This window comes from Peromyscus maniculatus, chromosome 3 (assembly GCF_049852395.1).
Source record: "Peromyscus maniculatus bairdii isolate BWxNUB_F1_BW_parent chromosome 3, HU_Pman_BW_mat_3.1, whole genome shotgun sequence".
In the NCBI taxonomy this organism is placed as follows: Eukaryota; Metazoa; Chordata; class Mammalia; order Rodentia; family Cricetidae; genus Peromyscus; species Peromyscus maniculatus.
Genome location: NC_134854.1, coordinates 9,160,942 through 9,178,243, shown reverse-complemented (window position 1 = coordinate 9,178,243; position 17,302 = coordinate 9,160,942). Strand labels below are relative to the sequence as shown.

General features: G+C 40.0%; 1 protein-coding gene across 3 annotated transcripts in view; it reads right to left on the bottom strand.

Moving 5' to 3' along the window:
• Positions 1–1,202: 1,202 nt before the first annotated feature.
• Cttnbp2 (cortactin binding protein 2) overlaps positions 1,203–17,302 on the bottom strand; it is a 156,442-nt gene continuing 140,342 nt past the window's right edge. For 2 of the 3 annotated variants that reach the window (XM_006991232.4, XM_042272820.2), the window contains 6 exons: positions 15,749–15,954; positions 15,245–15,421; positions 12,172–12,235; positions 10,329–10,461; positions 8,895–8,993; positions 1,203–2,330 (listed from right to left, as the gene is read on the bottom strand). In XM_006991232.4, coding sequence (XP_006991294.1) covers positions 2,085–2,330; positions 8,895–8,993; positions 10,329–10,461; positions 12,172–12,235; positions 15,245–15,421; positions 15,749–15,954 — 925 coding nt within the window. In that variant the 3' untranslated portion in view covers positions 1,203–2,084. The remainder of the gene's footprint in view (positions 2,331–8,894; positions 8,994–10,328; positions 10,462–12,171; positions 12,236–15,244; positions 15,422–15,748; positions 15,955–17,302) is intronic. The other variant, XM_042272818.2, reaches the window with a different exon arrangement.

Genomic DNA, 17,302 nt, shown 5'->3' with positions numbered 1-17,302 from the left:
ATCCTTGTTTTGTTAGAGGTTACATAACCTGTTGTCTACCACAGCAGCTTTTAATACACAGCAGTGCTTAATTCAGCCACAAAGTCATTTATCATTATAGCCATATCTGGCTGGTCACACACTCTCTTAAATTTAGGCTCCATCATGTTCTATTATATCCTATTGACATTTAAAGACTTAGGACCATGACCCACAGTTATAATTTAATTTACATGGATATGCATTCATAAGCCACATACTGGAGAAATGCTTCACAGTTCTTTTATTGTGATGACCTTGACATTTTCAATTCTATCATGTTCTGTTTTTTTAAATGAGTTGTGATTTTTAAATATCATGACTTATCATTAGGTGTCTACTTATACTTTGAAAGCCCTTGATCTCAATGTTCTTTTTAGAGATCATGCTGTCTGCCATCCAGTTATGAAAAGTACACATTGAATTTGACAAAACAAAGCATCATGGATCAGTTGCTCCAAGTCACCTCAGCGTTTCTCAAATCTGATTTTGTTTTCTAACCTTTTGTCTTTGATTATGTTGTCCTCCTCCAAAGATTAGCACCCTTTTATGAAAACACTTGTATCAAATACTACCTGGCATGCGACATTTAAGTCCAGTTCAACATAGTCACCATGCTCAAGTCTAGGCTTACTTCCCAGTCTCTTTTCTCCAACTCTTTGCCCTTTGCTCCAGTTCTCTGTCCACTGCACTTTTCTATGTATGTGAGGTTGGCACTGTATACCCCCAAGACTGCCTAGTGGAGAGAAACCCCCAGAAGAATACTGACACTTGTTGAACTCTAGTTAATTTCTAATGGAAAGGCCTTCTACTTCACCTACATGATACAACTGTTGCCCACTGTCCCCTAAGATTTGTAGATATTTTTGTAAAGTTTAAAACAGTGTCCATGTATGTGTGTTTAATGTAAATACTGACCCTGACTCCTCAAAGGGCTTGCAGTACCCTAAGATGAGTAAATGATGCTGTATTTGAAAATTATACTTTTTGATAGTTGGAGCTCTATGTGTTTGCTTTTATTTCAGCCAAATATCTACTACTCTATTTGAAGGGTAAGCTAGTATGGGGCTTGTTAGTGATATAGCAGCATGCAGGATAAGCTTTATGGATATTCCTAAATGGAACACAAACATGTTGTATAAATAACCAAGCAGAGCTAAAGATAAGAAAATACAGCAAAATAATTTCACTAATTCAAAATTTTATTTGGTGTCAAAGTATCTTAACTGTGAATTGGATAAGCAATTTCAGCATTAGTTTTAGAAGACACACTTCTAGAAAATATTAGTTTTTTTTAAATCAATGTGCTATTAGAAATATATTGAAGAAGTTAACTCCAAATTCATTTATTGACATCTTTATGTAGGTAACTTTTATATCCACTTAGGTACAAAAGTTTTGTAAGAAAGATAACACTTTTATTGCATTATAATTTCATATTTTACAAGTCATAATGCAAGCTCAGAAGCGTAAATATATATACATGATGCAACCAGATGGCAATGTAACCACTAAAAGATCCAAAATGTAAAACTAGAATTTTAACAGGCAAAATACTTCATATGGCTTTTAATGGAAAATAACAGTTTAGAAATGTTTTGTTATTGCCCCGTTCAAGTCATTCCCCATCAGGTGAACATACAATTATCATCTCCATTCCAAATGGTACATTTTATCTAAGCCAACCTTGTACATGTGTATGCAACATTTATAAATATACATATATGTACATATGTACAGATAGCAATATACAGTACACAGACATTTCTGTTTTAATACCCCTGAACATCTTGATTAAAACTAAAGCAACGTTTCTATTATAAAACTACTTGGAAAGTTGCCATAACTTCACGGGATCAAAGTTTAGTTCTACAGAATTAACAGAAAAAAAAAAAGTTAGGTTATAAATACATTCTTTACAAAAAATTGAATAGTGGTCCCGCACTCATCCTTTATATTACAGGAAAATGTTTTTATTCATTGGAAGGTATTTACATCTTCTTATCCTTGGTTTCTGCATGAAAAATACAAAAGAAGTTAAGGTGATCATGTTGTTGTAGGCAGGCCTATTTGTTAGGTTTTTCTACTTGTTCGTGTTTGTCTAAGTTCCAATTCTCTTCTTTGGAGTTGTTATTGATTTCTAGTTGCCTTGTATTACTGCTGCTGCTGCTTCTCTTGGTGTTCTGGGAACACTGGGTGGCTTTACTTCTAGGAACAGGAAGAAAAGACTTAACTCTTGAGACACCCAACTCAGTCTTTGATTTACTGTTGCTGCATTCAGTGGTTTGATGGCTGCTGAGAGGACTGGCTTCCTACAAGAGAGGAGAAACCAACAGGTTCATTGGCATTGCCCACTGGAGTTGTCAGTCCCCACTCCTCTGCCCTTGGTGTCTAAGCAAACTTGCGGGAGTTTCTCCATTCCAAATGGTACATTTGTGTGGGGAGAAGCTACCAACTGACTACTGTAGCCTTTCTACTTGAGTTTCATGAGACTGGCTTCCTAGCATCACTGCATTCTTAAATAAATGCAGCCATCAGGGAGGCAGGAGGTAAAGAATCTAAGTCTCTGTATCAATAGGAATTGCATAGAACTTTAGGCCTGAGAACATCAAACTGAACAAGCCCAGTTGTTATAGTCTACCTTATCCCCTCCAAAGGCTCATGTGTTGAAGGCTTGATTCCCAGCTGATGGAGCCAATCATTGAAAGGTACTGGATCACAAACATTCTGACTTAATCAGTTCACTGGGCTTGTAATTTGATGAAATTATTAGGAAGTGATGTGAACTGTAGGCAGAGCCTCATTGGAGAGATTAGGTAATTGGATGTGTGTCTTTAATGATGGTATATCTTTAAAATTTTTATTTACAGGTATACGTGCATGTGAGTGTATCATAGCATGTGAGTAGAGGTCAGAGAACTTGTAGGAGTCTGTTTTCCCCTTCTGCATGTAGGTTCTAGGTATCTTGGAGCCTCTGTCTCTTTCTGGACTTCTTGACTATCATAGTCTTCTGTTTCACCACAGGTCTAAAAACAACAGAACCAGCGAACCATAGATTATAAACACTGAAATCATGAGCCAAAATATGTTTTTCACCCTTTTCAATAATTTCTCTTAAGAATTCATTAGAGTAACAAAAGGCTAACACACCAACCAAGGACTTCATAGACAGATCTTCATATTATGTTACCTTGGTTAAGTCACATTTTCATATATAAACAAATAGGATTTAGGCCTTTACTAGAAGATAAATTGTCCTGGTTTTAAGGAACACAACAAAGAACATACGAAAACCACCCTGCTCTACTGGAGTGTAAATTCTGTTAAAGTAAGGCCCCTGCTTAGCAATTCTGTGACAAGGTGGCTCAAAATCTATACATGATGATAGTCTGCTCTAATTTGTTAGTGTTGCAGAGCCACTATAAATACTGGTCAACATTTCCCACGTTCCCATAAGGAATATGATGGCTAGATGGCTGAGAGTATCTGTACAGTCAGATGAGGAGGTTGGAAATTCCTCAATGCACCCCCACTTTCATTCAAGGTCCTTTGGCCTGTATTGTATTAAATCGTGCAAAGCTCTGAGACAGTGAACATCGTTTTGATAGTAATAATGCAACCAGACAGCAATGCAATCCTCCAAAGATTTAAAACCAGAATTTAATAGGTCAAATTAAGGCGACTTGGAGTGGAAAGCAGCAGCTTGCCTTTAACTGGCCGTAGTCTACTCTTAAAGGCTGAAATCAGTGGTTCTTGAGGTTGGCCCCAATACTGGAATCAGCTGGGCAGTGCTGACGGCTGATCTCCCAAGATTCAGATTTAAGTGGACTTAGGTGGGGCATGGGTACATCATGGTTTTAAAACACCTCCCACGTGTGTGAAGGGCAGCCAAAGTTAAAAACTTCCCTCAACTCTTTGCATTGAGCTCAGTGGTGGCACTGCTCTGAGCCTTCCCTAGTCACGCAGTTGGTGATCTTTCCTTGACTGCCCATTCTGTTGGCACCGACACTAATTAGTCAGCTCCCGACTAGAGCTCTCAGTTCTGCTTGAGGACTGCATTTCGACCCACCAAATCAGCATAACTAACCGTGCTCCTTTACCTGCATTTGAAATTTAATCTTCCTAAGGTGTCTCCTTTGGTATATTACAGGTTAATACTGTTCTTTCAACTGAGTGGGAGTCAGTTGTCAGTTATTTTTTATATCTGCTTTTCTCTCTTCTACCTAATGTAATGTTGCCTGCAAAAATCAGTAAATAATTATGATATTATGGTAGTATTGGTGGAGAAAAGAAACGTGTGTGTGTGTGTGTGTGTGTGTGTGTGTGTGTGTGTGTGTGTGTGTGGTGTGTGTCTGGGGGAGGGGAATTAAAGTCCCAACTTCTTAGGTTTATCTTAGGTTTGTCACTAAAAGCCCTTCCTTAAGTCCATCTCAAATCTCCTTTTCCTCCCATTTTTGCTTTATTAAAGTCCTAATAATTCCCCCATATGACCACTGAACCACCTCTAAATCACTGAAGTGAAATCTGCGGGTGCCAGAACTTCAGAGCCAGCTAAGTCAAAATGCTAAGCCAGCTGCAAGCAACTGTGACCTACCCTTTCTGGAGCTTTCAACACTTTGCTAATGAATGAAAAGCAGGGAGGGGGCGATATGAGGTCTAAGGCACATGCATCTGTAGGGGAAAGAAAGCGAGGCTGCATGTGGCCTGGGAAAGAAAGAGCTTTCTTTCAGACACATTTGCTCTTTAGGGAATCATTAAACATTTGCATTCTGTTGTTTTAGGACCAATGGCCTGCAAGTGAGCCTGGGAAGAGGGCTGAGCTACACACCCCAGTCTGTGCTCTCTTGCAGCTCACAACATGCTAACAGCACAGCAGAAAATGAAAGACAAACACCATCTTCGTAGCATGGTTGGTTTTCTTTGAAAAACTGTTAATGATGACAAGTTGCGAGACATAAGAATTTATATTATTGTTTGAGTATCAGACATCCTTCCATAAGCTTGTGGATTGAATGCTGGGTTCTGTACTGCTTGGGAGAAGTTCTAGGAACTTCAAGAAGCAGGGTTTAGGCAGCAAAAATTAGACCAGTAGGAGTGTGTCCTTGGAGTTCCTTGTCCTTGCCAACCTTCTGTCTCACTCTTTCCTTCCTGTGTTCAAAGGAAGTAAATGGTTCTCAGCCACACACTCCTCCAGCCACGATGTTCTGCTTAAGTGCATGGGCCAAGTGATCCTGAATTAAAACCCCTGAAACCATGAGACAAGTATTCCCTCCCTTACATTATTCTTCTTAGGGATTTTGTCAGAGTTACACAAAAGAGAACTAATCCAGCCCAGCTTGCTGGGGATTGAATGTTGAGAATCATGTGCTGAGATATGAGTGTGAATTCACAGTAGAGACACCATAGCTCAGCTTCATGTAGCTTAATCACTGCCCTAGTAAGGGGCATTAGTTACTTTTCTGATTGCTGTGATAAATTCCAAGCAAATTCTGGGAGGAAAAAATGCATATGGCTCAGAGTTGGAGAGACGCAGAGTTAGGAAGTAGAGAGAGAGAGGAATCTGGTTCTGTGATCACTCTCTCTACCTTACTCAGGCCAGAGCCTTGGTCAGTGGGGTGGTAGTCATCCACCTCCTGTGTGTGTCTTCTTTCTCTCTTCAGTTAAACCTTCCTGGAAACGCCCTCACAGACACAACAGAGGGGTGTTTCCATGTTGATGCTAAACTAAGTGAAGCTGAGACGATTATAAGTTGTGGACTAGCCTTATGTGATAATTTGGTCTAAAATACAGTAGACTCCATATGTTACTTAGTGGTACACCACTGTCTAGCATGGGGGAGGGCCTGGATTCCCTCCCTGGCATAACAAAAAGAGGGGGAACGTGTTAAAAAGTCATCAGAACAGCACCTAGCTATAATATAGAATGAAGACTGTAATCTCACCATTTTTTTTTTTTCTGAATTATCTCTGGTAAAGCACTGGGATTACACCAAGGCCCAAAGCCAGAAAGGAGACAATGTGGTGTGTTGTCTTTAAGTCTGTCCTTCGATATGCACCATGAGGACAAGCAGAATGGCTGCACACATTCCTAACAATTCTCCCATAACAGCAAAATGTGTGTTGGGGTATCCAGGCTGGGACAGTTTCTGGAGGTATAAAGAGGGGGCTTAAGTACATGGAGGTTCACTTGGGCTTAGAGTGGGTCACAGAAATTTAAGGTGTGAGTATGCAAAACAGAAAATATGCCTATGGATAGTAAGGAAAGATGTTCCCAACACCCTGGCAGCCAACTGTAGGTTTTAAGGTTATCTTTCCCAAAGATCTTCAAGCAGGAGCCTTAAGGATTGTTTAATCCTTCTTGGCCTCAAACTCCAAAGTTCTCCGTTTAATCCTCTAACAAAAACTCTAATTTATTTTCCCAAAGTTGTTTTAAATATTTAACCCTAGCAAAGTCTTTTTAAATCCAAGCAGGCCATGCATTCAACACTAAGCATTTTCTACACACTAAGAAGACATGATGATCGCTCTAGATGTTAAAGGTAGGAAGAGGAGAAAACTGTGGGCAGATAGATGTGTTGCCTCCAGCATACAGGGTTGTCTCCAGTGTGAGGGGGTGGGAGGGAGAGGGAAAGGCCACCAGGAGGAGAATACAACTTGTAGGTAGAAAAGTTAGATGAAGTATATTAGCCTCTCTAAAAATATATTTGGGAATAAGAAAGTGTGTAGGAAGTAAAGATGGAGAGCTACTTTTTGGAGCACTGGATATTATGCCTGGCTATACATGTGAATAGAGGGTCCCAGCTGTACCCCAGTTTAATTACACCAGAACATTTAGAGGGCAGAGTTCAGGAAGTACAGATTACCAAAACCTTCAAGTAGATGTCATTATGCCACCAAAGACGAAGACTTTTGCTTTCCAAAGATCAGTCTGCGTTTCCATCATTTAGGTAAGAGGGAAACATTCACTATATTTGTCATTTCTGTTGAGGATTTACTTCTTCTGCTGTGTCAAGAGACAGTGACAGCCCCTCACTGTCAGAGCAGAACGGAGTTACACTGGGCCAAGGCGAGGGGCTCTTGATGGAGTGTGCCTTCTGGCCATGGAGGAGAAAGTAATTTCAGTTAATCCAGAGTGCTCTCACCTCTCAAGGGAGTTCTTTCCTGATAAGAGGAGAAACTGGGCATGGAACCAAGAAATGCCAGGGGAGTTGTAAATAGGATAGAAAAGGAAGGCCTCTGCCAGCTTCCAGACAGCTGTGCTACTTTGCCCTCTGCTGGCAGTTCCCGAGAAAAGCATCTTCTAGATGAGAAGAGTCCCCCCAAGTGACTTCACTCCAAAAAGGAAGAGATCGGATGCGGCTATCCTAAAACCCATAGCCAAGTGCACACTTAAACCACCACATAGATCTGAAGAGGCCAGCAGGATAAACGACACTTTTGTCTCTTAGGGCTCCCTTCTAAAATAAAGCTGGCCTATCTGCCTGTGGCTGATTCAGTAAACATTTAAACAAAAAGCAACATTCTCTAACAAATACTTTTTTTCAGTGCAGGAATTTGAACCTAAAGACTTATATATGCTAGGAAAGCACTCTACCACTGGTCCATAACCCCGGCTGTCAGATAACAATATTTTCATACATAGAATGACTTGGTGCTAGGGGAACACTGCTCATTATTCTTTCTCATGATCCTCACGGCGCCTTCCTCTGTGCTATACAAGGAATCCTACGGAATGGTTCTAGAGGATCAACCAAAGCTCAGAGAAACTATCACACATACACAATGACTTGAAGCTCTAAAGATGGCAGGAGAATAATTATGAACAAAACACATTCAGACCCAAATGCCCAGTAATGACACAAGGACTGTGCCATACATCCAAACTCTTCTTGGTACAGGGAGGCTCTGTATATTTTATTCGGGACTTCAGCTCCCTTCCCTCCTTGTAATACAGACACCACTAACCAGAACTGGCATCTAATGAAACAATGGGGGCAGAAGAAGTCAGATAACCAGCTAAAGATAAGTTATTTAATAGTTATTCCTTGCCGGGTGGTGTGGCGCACGCCTTTAATCCCAGCACTCAGGAGGGAGAGGCAAGCAGATCTTTGTGAGTTCAAGGTCAGCCTGGGCTACAGAGTGAGTTCCAGGAAAGCCTCAAAGCTACACAGAGAAACCCTGTCTTGAAAAACCACACACACAAAAAAAAAAAAATAGTTATGCCATGGAAACTCTATAATCCTGCTCTCTCTACCCCACCGTCTGCACACTCACAGGCCTTTGTAAGCCATTGTGCTAGTCCATGTGAGAATGGGATGGCAGTTTCACAGGGCTTGTTGAACAAACCACGTATTACCAAGAGTTTCTAGGTCCTATGCATCCTCACAAAGTGATAGATGGGCAGGACTGCATCCATTGTTCCCGTCCCCCAGAAAATCATGCAGTACCATCTCTTGCATGGGTTAACAGAACCCATTTGAAGCTTGGCTCTTCTGTCTGCCTTTCCGACTTGATTTTGAAAGACTGTCTCTCACTAAAACTCAAAGGAAATAAGACACTTTTTAAGTGTCTAAGATCTTTAGGTTATCAGTTCAGTCCTTGTTATATTTAACTCAAGATTCACCACATGCAAGAAATCTTATGCCATGTGTTGACTCAAAAAGGAAACAAAGGACCTTAAAAGAAACAAAATTTCAAAATATCAAATGGAAAGAAAAATACTTAGGTCAGCATATTACCTGAAGAATTTTAAAGTCTTAATTGAGTCATGTACACTTTTTAGTACTTCTCCTTTCAAAGTAAATTAGAGAGGTGAGTTGAGAAGTGAGTTCCATAATAAGCCCCCTTCCCTCTCCTCTGGGGGAGAAAATCTGTTACCTTCTGTGGCACTGGCATCCTCAGATTAACAGGAGCTGAAGACCCAGGGTTGGTTCTTGAACTATCAAACTTCCTCAAGTCATCCCTGGAGTCAGCAATCTGCAAACACACACCACTTTCCAAGTCAGGCCCCCACTGTTACAGGACAGCTCCCCTCAGCACAGCTAAATGTCACATGGAAAAGCCACCGAAGAGCAGCCACCCATTCCCCTAACCTTGAGAACCTCTGGAGAAGATGCCTCCAGACTCTGTCTTGTTCAAAGGACAAATTTTATATCAAAGACAAATAATCTATTAAAAAACATCTCTTACATGAAGAGAAGAACTTTCTGGAAAAAAAAATAGCCACTTGGCAAGTTAAAAATGCAGAAAAAAATTAATATTTGAATGATTACCTCATTTTCCCAGGAGATAAGAATTTCAGTTCATTTCTAGCAAGGTCAAGAAAGGCAGTAACTTTTGCTTTTTCCTATAGAGTTCAACTGTTCAGCTAAAATAGCCGAGTCTTTCACTGGAACCTGGGCACATTGTGACTACCTTTGCTCCTTTCTGAGGAAACGTGTGTATGGAGGAGGCATGATTAAACGCACTGCCGATCCCGGAGTGCCAAAACAGGTTTAACTTGATGCTATTAATGGTTTTTTTGACAAGTCGGGTAACTGGTTTCTATATCTGATTCTCAAGTTTCACAGCTTAAAGGCCATGAGAATGCATATATATACAGGGCCATTCCTTCTCTTATTTGTAAAGAATGTTGTAACTGTCTATAACCTGAATCTGCTATGAAGCTTGTCTATTCCTAATAGCCTATGTACCAAAATCGGCAATAATAATGTCAGAGAAATTTAAATTTAGGCTTTTGTATAAAGCTATTTATGGAGACTGAATTCAAGGGTAGCCTAAACTACAATAGCCAAAGAGATTCTGTATCAAAAATTAAGGGCAGGGGTGCATCTCAGAGGTAGGACATTTGTCTAGCATGCAAAGCCCTGAGTTTCATCCCCCCAATATCAAATGCAAACCCTCCTCAAATCAAAAGACTGGTCAAATCTATCTATCTATCTATCTATCTATCTATCTATCTATCTATCTATCTATCTATCTATCTATCTATCTATCCATCCATCCATCCATCCATCCATTCATCCATCCATCCATCTATCTATCTATCGGCTTGATTTGTGCTGATACAATTAACATACAATTTTAAGTTCAAGTGTTTCATAGGAGAACAGCAAAGCCCCTACTATCCAATGGCTTGGGGAAAATGGGTGCTCTAAGCAAAGAAAAGGACGGCTTGATTTTCAGTATCAGCAATGACACATAATATGAAATTTCACTAAGGGGATGAGTTCAGGATGTGGCTCCCAGATCCTATTGTAAAGGAGAATCAACTGGATGGAGCCAATGACCTTGCCCCTGGGGACTGCTTACCTTGCTTATGTCAGACTCAGATTTGCTGGAGCACATACTTTGGAGTTCTTTGACAAGATCTGCTTCATCGTCTGACCCCAAAGAGAGTCTGTGGTCCAGAGTCAATGTCAGGGAGAGATCGTTCTCTAGGGGCCTATTATAAAGCCCAGGGGAGAGTTGTTCAAAATGAGAACAAACCAGTTAGTTACCAAATATGGAAATCTAGACACTGTACTCTCTAAGCTTTCTTTGAGATGGAGAAGAGTTTTCAGTATCCTTTCAAGGATCCTATAAATGTCATCTACTGCAACAACAACCTCATCCCAAGACACAGGATGTCATTAACTTCCAGCCAAGTGTCTCAGAAGAATGCTTGTTTTCCACAAAGAGATCTACATAGGTGTAAACTATTCCAGTCTCCTTTCTTTTTCCTTTCTTTCTCTCAGGCCAGCCAAAATAAAGCTGTACCCCTAAAGGTTCATCAATGTGACTGCCCAAATGTGAGCTGAACAAAGAGGATACCAACAGACATGCCAAAGTAGGCAGGGAAAAGCCTATCCTACACCAAGATCTGCAGGCACCGGATGCATGCTGAGAGTGGGAGAAACAGTCTTCCCCAGGGAAGAACGCACCAACTGGTTATCCAGTGCCAAATGTCACCCCTGAAAACACACCCATGTGAGCAACAATGGACAGACTGAGCAGGTTCTATATAACAAGAGAGGCCATACAATTGGAAGGAGGGTGGGCAAGGGGCATATGGAAGGGTCCAGAGCAGTGGTTCTCAACCTTCCTAATCTTCAACCCTTTAATACAGTCTTCAGGTTGTGGTGACCTCCAACCATACAATTATTTCGTTGCTACTTCATAACTGTAATTTCGCTGTTATGAATTGTAATATAAATATCTGATATGCAAGATATCTGATCTGCAACCCACATGACCCACAGGTTGAGAACTGTTAATTTAGAGGGAAGGAAGAAAGGGAAGGGGGAAAAATTATAATTGTATTAATCTAAAAAAATTATAAAGAGTTTTTTTTTTTTTTAAAAAAAAAAGCAGGGTTTTTTTTGGGGGGGCATATATATCAGTGTGATACATTTCCATAAAAATTCATTTCAAACTTGCATCAGCCATGCACTAGCAATATAGCCAAGGCCAGTCAGATTATTTTTTCCTTAGTAGCTGAGGCCCTGAATTCTCTTTGATAAAGAATCCTTAGAGCGGCTTCTTAGGGTTACAGGGAAAATCCCACAAGCTTTGGTATGTGATGGTCTTGGGGGAAAGCCACATGAAATGCAGTTTCTTTTACTTCTCTTCTGTAGCGAGATATCAACAGAGTACATGTTGTATTTTATTTGAAAACTATCCATATATTTCCATCCTATGACTAACTAAATCTTTATAGTTCAAAATATGTGTAGCTGAAATAATCAACAAGAGCATTAGGGCAATAGAGCTGAAATGATCACTATAAATATAGCATCTACATATATATGTCATGCTGTTCATGTCATCCAATTAAAAATTGTCCAAATCTTCACAAATGCAAGATGAGCATAAAGATTTGTTAAATGATCATGTTTGTTTCTGAAAGTGAAGCCTATTTCTCTAGCTTTATTCAACAAACTAAAAGCAAAATGGGCTTTATATTAATCTTATAAAACTTAACACAAGATTTCATTTAAAGGTTTGATTAATGCATTGTCTTCAGTTAATGTTATCTATTACTTCAAGATTATATTAATGGTATAACAGCTGCACAATATAATGTTAGCAGTATATGGAATACTTTAAAATAATTAAAGTTAATTATTAAACTCAAGTTTTCTTTGATGCAAGTGAAACTTGAAAGAGAACTTACTGTTGCTTTGACAGAGCGCTGTTCCTGTTACAGTTCAGATGTGGTGTAGTCTTATTTCTCAAACCTGTTGAAAAACAGCCACTTTCAATAGGGTGGATCATTATGCCTGTGCGTTCAGAACTTTGTGTTTTATAAAAACATGTTCTAGACTCTGCAGCACTGGGCACAGATTAGCATCTACCTTATGTGGAAATAGTCTCAAGACAGGGACTCCAGTGTACTGGCCAACACAGGAGTGGTTGGGGAATAACTGATTTCCTTATGAAATTTATGCCGAGGTCAATAAAATTACAACAACCTGAGGCTCAATTTAGGAAACCTGACATTTGTTTTTATCTATAGCTTCTCTGCTCAGTACTTGGCCTATTGATTTATTTAGGCTTTTGTTCCCAAAGTACCAAGAGAGAAGCTCAGTACCTGCCATTTCATGATACTAATCTATAGCCACATGCAGATTTTTTTTATATATTTTATTTTTTTATTTTACAATACTATTCAGTTCTACATAATAGCCACAGATTCCCTTGTTCTCTCCCTTCCTGCCCCCCTCCCCTTCCCCCCAGCACACCCCCCATCCCCACCTCCTCCAGATCAAGGTCTCCCCCGAGGAATGGGATCGACCTGATAGACTCAGTCCAGGCAGGTCCAGTCCCTTCCTCCCAGATTGAGCCAAGCGTTCCTGCATAAGTCCCAGGTTTCAAACAGCTAACTCATGCAACGAGCCCAGGACCTGGTACCACTGCCTAGATGCCTCCCAAACAGATCAAGCCAATCAACTGTCTCACCTATTCAGAGGGCCTGATCCAGTTGGGGGCCCCTCAGGCTTTGGTTCATAGTTCATGTGTTTCCATTCATTTGGTTATTTGTCCCTGTGCTTTATCCAACCTTGGTTTCAACAATTCTTGCTCATATAAACCCTCCTCTTTCTCACTAATTAGACTCCCAGCGCTCCACCTGGGGCCTAGCCATGGATGTCTGCATCCAGATTCCTCAGTCCTTGGATGGGGTTTCTGGCACAACTATTAGGGTGTTTGGCCATCCCATCACCAGAGTAGGTCAGTCCCGGCTATCTCTCGACCATTGCCAGCAGTCTTTTGTGGGGGTATCTTTGTGGATTTCTGTGGGCCTCTTTGTTTCTTCCTTTTCTCATGTGGTCTTCATTTACCATGGTTTCCTATTCCTTGTTCTCCCACATGGAGATTTTTGATGTGTTACCATATGCTACTGCATGTGATATCAGCAATGCACTTGTAAAAATTTAATTTTTAGTAACTATGCATTATTCAGAAATTAGGAATAGTATATAAAGAGCCATGGAAACTAAACAAATATTTTCCAATTTGCAAATCATGGTCCATTCAAGAAAATAGAAAATATCAGACTGTATGTATTGTCACATAAGAACATTTATTGGTATCAGGTATACACTGGGTATACACTTGTCATGATGCAAGGTATTTCCTACTAAATTATAATCAGAAATGTTATGAGAAAGATTACCAAGCCTTTTACTCCAAATTTTATAAACACACTAAAATGCTAAGCTACTTCTGAGTGAAGTCTAAAAGTATGTGAATGTTGCTGGCCAAAATTTTTTTATAAAAAGTGGTTTTAGGCTGGATTGTAACTTAGTGGGCTAGTGCTTGCCTAGCATGCTCTGAACCCTGGGTTTGAATGTCACATAACAAGGAAAAAAAAGTCTTTGAAAAGTAAACTGAATTGAAAATAGTTTCATTTATAAAATCAGGTCCCCAAAGGTCACTGTACTAGCTCTTCACTCATCTTGTTCTCTGTCTGGTGGCAGTTACTAGTGGGGTCGTCCAGGTCACTGCATAAGTGCCCTCGTAGGCACTGTCGTATGGAAGCCTGTGATCCAATATCATTAATCTTCTTGTTAGGTCTAGAGAGAAATGGGTGGTCTTTACTACATCTTATGAACTTCCAGAGTGATCTGGGAGGTTCCTTTATTTTTCTTTCAGTTACGGGCCACTTGCACATAGTAGGCAAGAACTATGTGCAAAATCAACTCAATTTTGGTATAGTAATTATCCAATGTAATGACTTGAGAAAATTATTGTTATAAAAATAAAAATAAAGTAGTCCAAGTACTTATCTATGAGTTATGCACTTCACAAAATCTGTTTTTAGATTTTAGAAACTATGCTGACATCAGTGTAAATACAAGGCTAAAACACTGCTTATTCATCTTTCACAAAAATGTTCATGTTTTCAAGTATAGCATACTTGATACCACAAACCATTCTAAGTAAATGAAATGATATAATTTATATTTTTAATTAACCTTTTAAAATGTTTTTGAGACAGGGTCTTGCTACATCGCTGGTTGACCTGGAGCTCACCATGTAACCAGAGTCACAGAGCTGCTGGGTTCTGCCCCCACAGTGTTGGCATTAAAGATGCATGCCACTATGCCTGGCTTAACTAACATCTTACCAGCAGAGTAAGTTTTCGAAGTTACTTATTCCCATAATGTTGCTTCCTTATTTCCTGTACTGAGCCTGGCTGTTAACACTTCAGCTTATGGTGGCAATGCTTACGGTTCGGTAATTATTTACTTCGAGCTCTTAATTTCTCTTACACTCCAGGAGTTTCTGGCTGCTCTTCCTGCTCCATATCCAGTACCTAAAACTGCACCTGACCCTGTACACACCACCATGCAGGAAAACAATACTCGAACTGATTCACTCATACATGCCTTTACATTGGCCTTAAATTTACCTGTACGTGTTTTCTTTTAAGGTAACTTCAACTAAGGAATGACATGTATGTAAAAAGAGCCAGATATAGTAAAGCTGACACATTTAATTATGGAGATCAAGAAAAAAATTAACTTTTAAAATATCAATTAACAAGTTGAAAATGAATTTTCTATTTCTAATACAAAAGTGGTATCTTTCAAATAGAAGGCTCCCGGTTATGTATGGAACACTATTACATGGTTCATTCCACGAAAGTATGAACTGAACGACTCAGGGCTTTGACAGAATTCAGGTTTAAGAATGAAAGCCCACTTGCCTTCAGAAACTGGGCCATGCATGCCTCCTCCCCCTACCTTCTTGCTTCCGGTCTGGCTTGCTCCACGTGGGTGAGGAAAAGTGCCCGGGCTTCTTGCGAGGACTCGTGTTCACCTTTCTCCAGGCACCGCTGTCTCCTTTCTTCTTGCTGTAACTTGAAACGATGGACAAAGGGAAACTTCCCCCTTTGAAGTCTGCTATATACTGCTCTAGCTCTGAAACAACACAAGCTGCATTATTTTCTAAGAAGAAGGGGAGTTAACACCATCTTACAGTGTAACCCGAAATACATGACCAGTTCTTAAAGCATGGGCCTGTCAACAGTAACCAAGCTGGAGTTGTCTGGACCAGCACAAACTGTACTTGGAGGACTAGAATTCAAATACCTGCCAGTAATTAAAAACAGAAAAAGTTCTGGAACAATGCTAAGAGCAATTCATTCATTTCTCTAGTTACAAGGAGACAAAAGAATACTCCATAAAAACGAATTCCGTGATAGAGAGAATGTCAGTTTCCTCTCGTTCATGCACAGCCCCACATACCTGCCCTGGGCAGGGGACAGCCATGCAGAACGGCTTTATTAAGCAGGATGCTGAGAGCAGCCTTCACCACAGCCTGCTGTCCTTGGCTAGGGTGCTTCTTAGAAGCTGGCTGCCCAACACCAGGTTGTCTGTTCACGGAGGCTCTTGACAATATTGCTTCTTGAACTCTGGGAGCGATGACGGCATTCCACAGCTTAGACATCCACCTTGCAAGAGAGGAAGAAGAAGCCTCTTATGAACTACACACAAGCTCACAAAAGAGGCAGGCCTGAAAACCTTGAGGAAAATTGCTTTTGGAGGGCTAGTTGTATAATAAATAAAATTATCCAATACTAAAGCAGTTTGAATGAAACTGATTATTTACATGCCTGCTTAAATCCTAGAATCAATAGTATCTACAGAATTAATGAATGCATGATAAGGATATAAAAATGAAAGCAAATTGGAAGGCATCTAGCCAAAAAACATATTTCTATAAAACCTGGGTCTCAATATCTTATATTTGTTTGACACATTTCATTAATAAGACACACATGTATTTTAATATTTGAATTAGGATTTATCAGTGACAAATGAGTGTAGGGGCTCCTCATTACACATGTACACATACATGACTCAGCCCTGCAGAGAACTGGGCTGTCCAGCTGTAGCTTCAGGTTCACCTCTTGTATTTTAGCTGTAAACCACAGGAACTGTGGCTGAATTTGAAGCAATCGGTGCTAGTTACGATGTCAATGTTTTTGCAGCATTAAAAGTTACAAGTGCTGGAGAATTTGCCTAGCATGTATGAAGATCTAGTTTCATACCCAGTATTGGAAAATGAACAAAAATAAAACTAGTTAATATAACTTTTAGGAAGTAGAAACAAAACAATATCTCTAAGGACATAAACATTTTCAAAGCCATCAGATATTGGCATAAAGTTTCAGGCATTCTTAAAAGCTAATGAAACACTGGTTTATTGTAAAAATCTGTTAATGCTTAGTTACAGATAATTCATGAAAAATAACAAAACAACATAGCATACAGAGGAACCCTTGGTATTCCAGGCAAGGATTCCCATCCCAGACTCTGGGCCTTGAATATGCTAAGCAGACACACTACCTGAACAACACCCCCAGCCTCCAAGATTCTAGTATTCAAAATTATAGCTATCTACAAGAGTGCTGAATATATAAAGATAGGTTTGAAGAAAGGCAGGGTGACAATCATTTCAGGCCTTTCTATACATCTCATAACATCTTTTGTTCTGTACTAACCCCCAATAGTTGAAAAATCTAGATAATGTCTCTTTCAGAGCAGAGGTCAAGAACAGGAGAGATTGTTATGCTTTCTTCCCAGGAAAAAGAGTGGACAAATGGTCCAGCCTTCCTCTTTGGAAGATGAGGGAGAAAAGTTCAGAGCTATGATGCAAATGCAGCATTGCCTCAGTCACTACATGTCACTCAAAGGGCCTGAGGGAAATCTATGTAATCATATAGCCCAGTCTGCATACTGGCTATGGGTGACAACATGACTCTCACCCAGTATCCTGACCACAGTAAGCTGACGTAG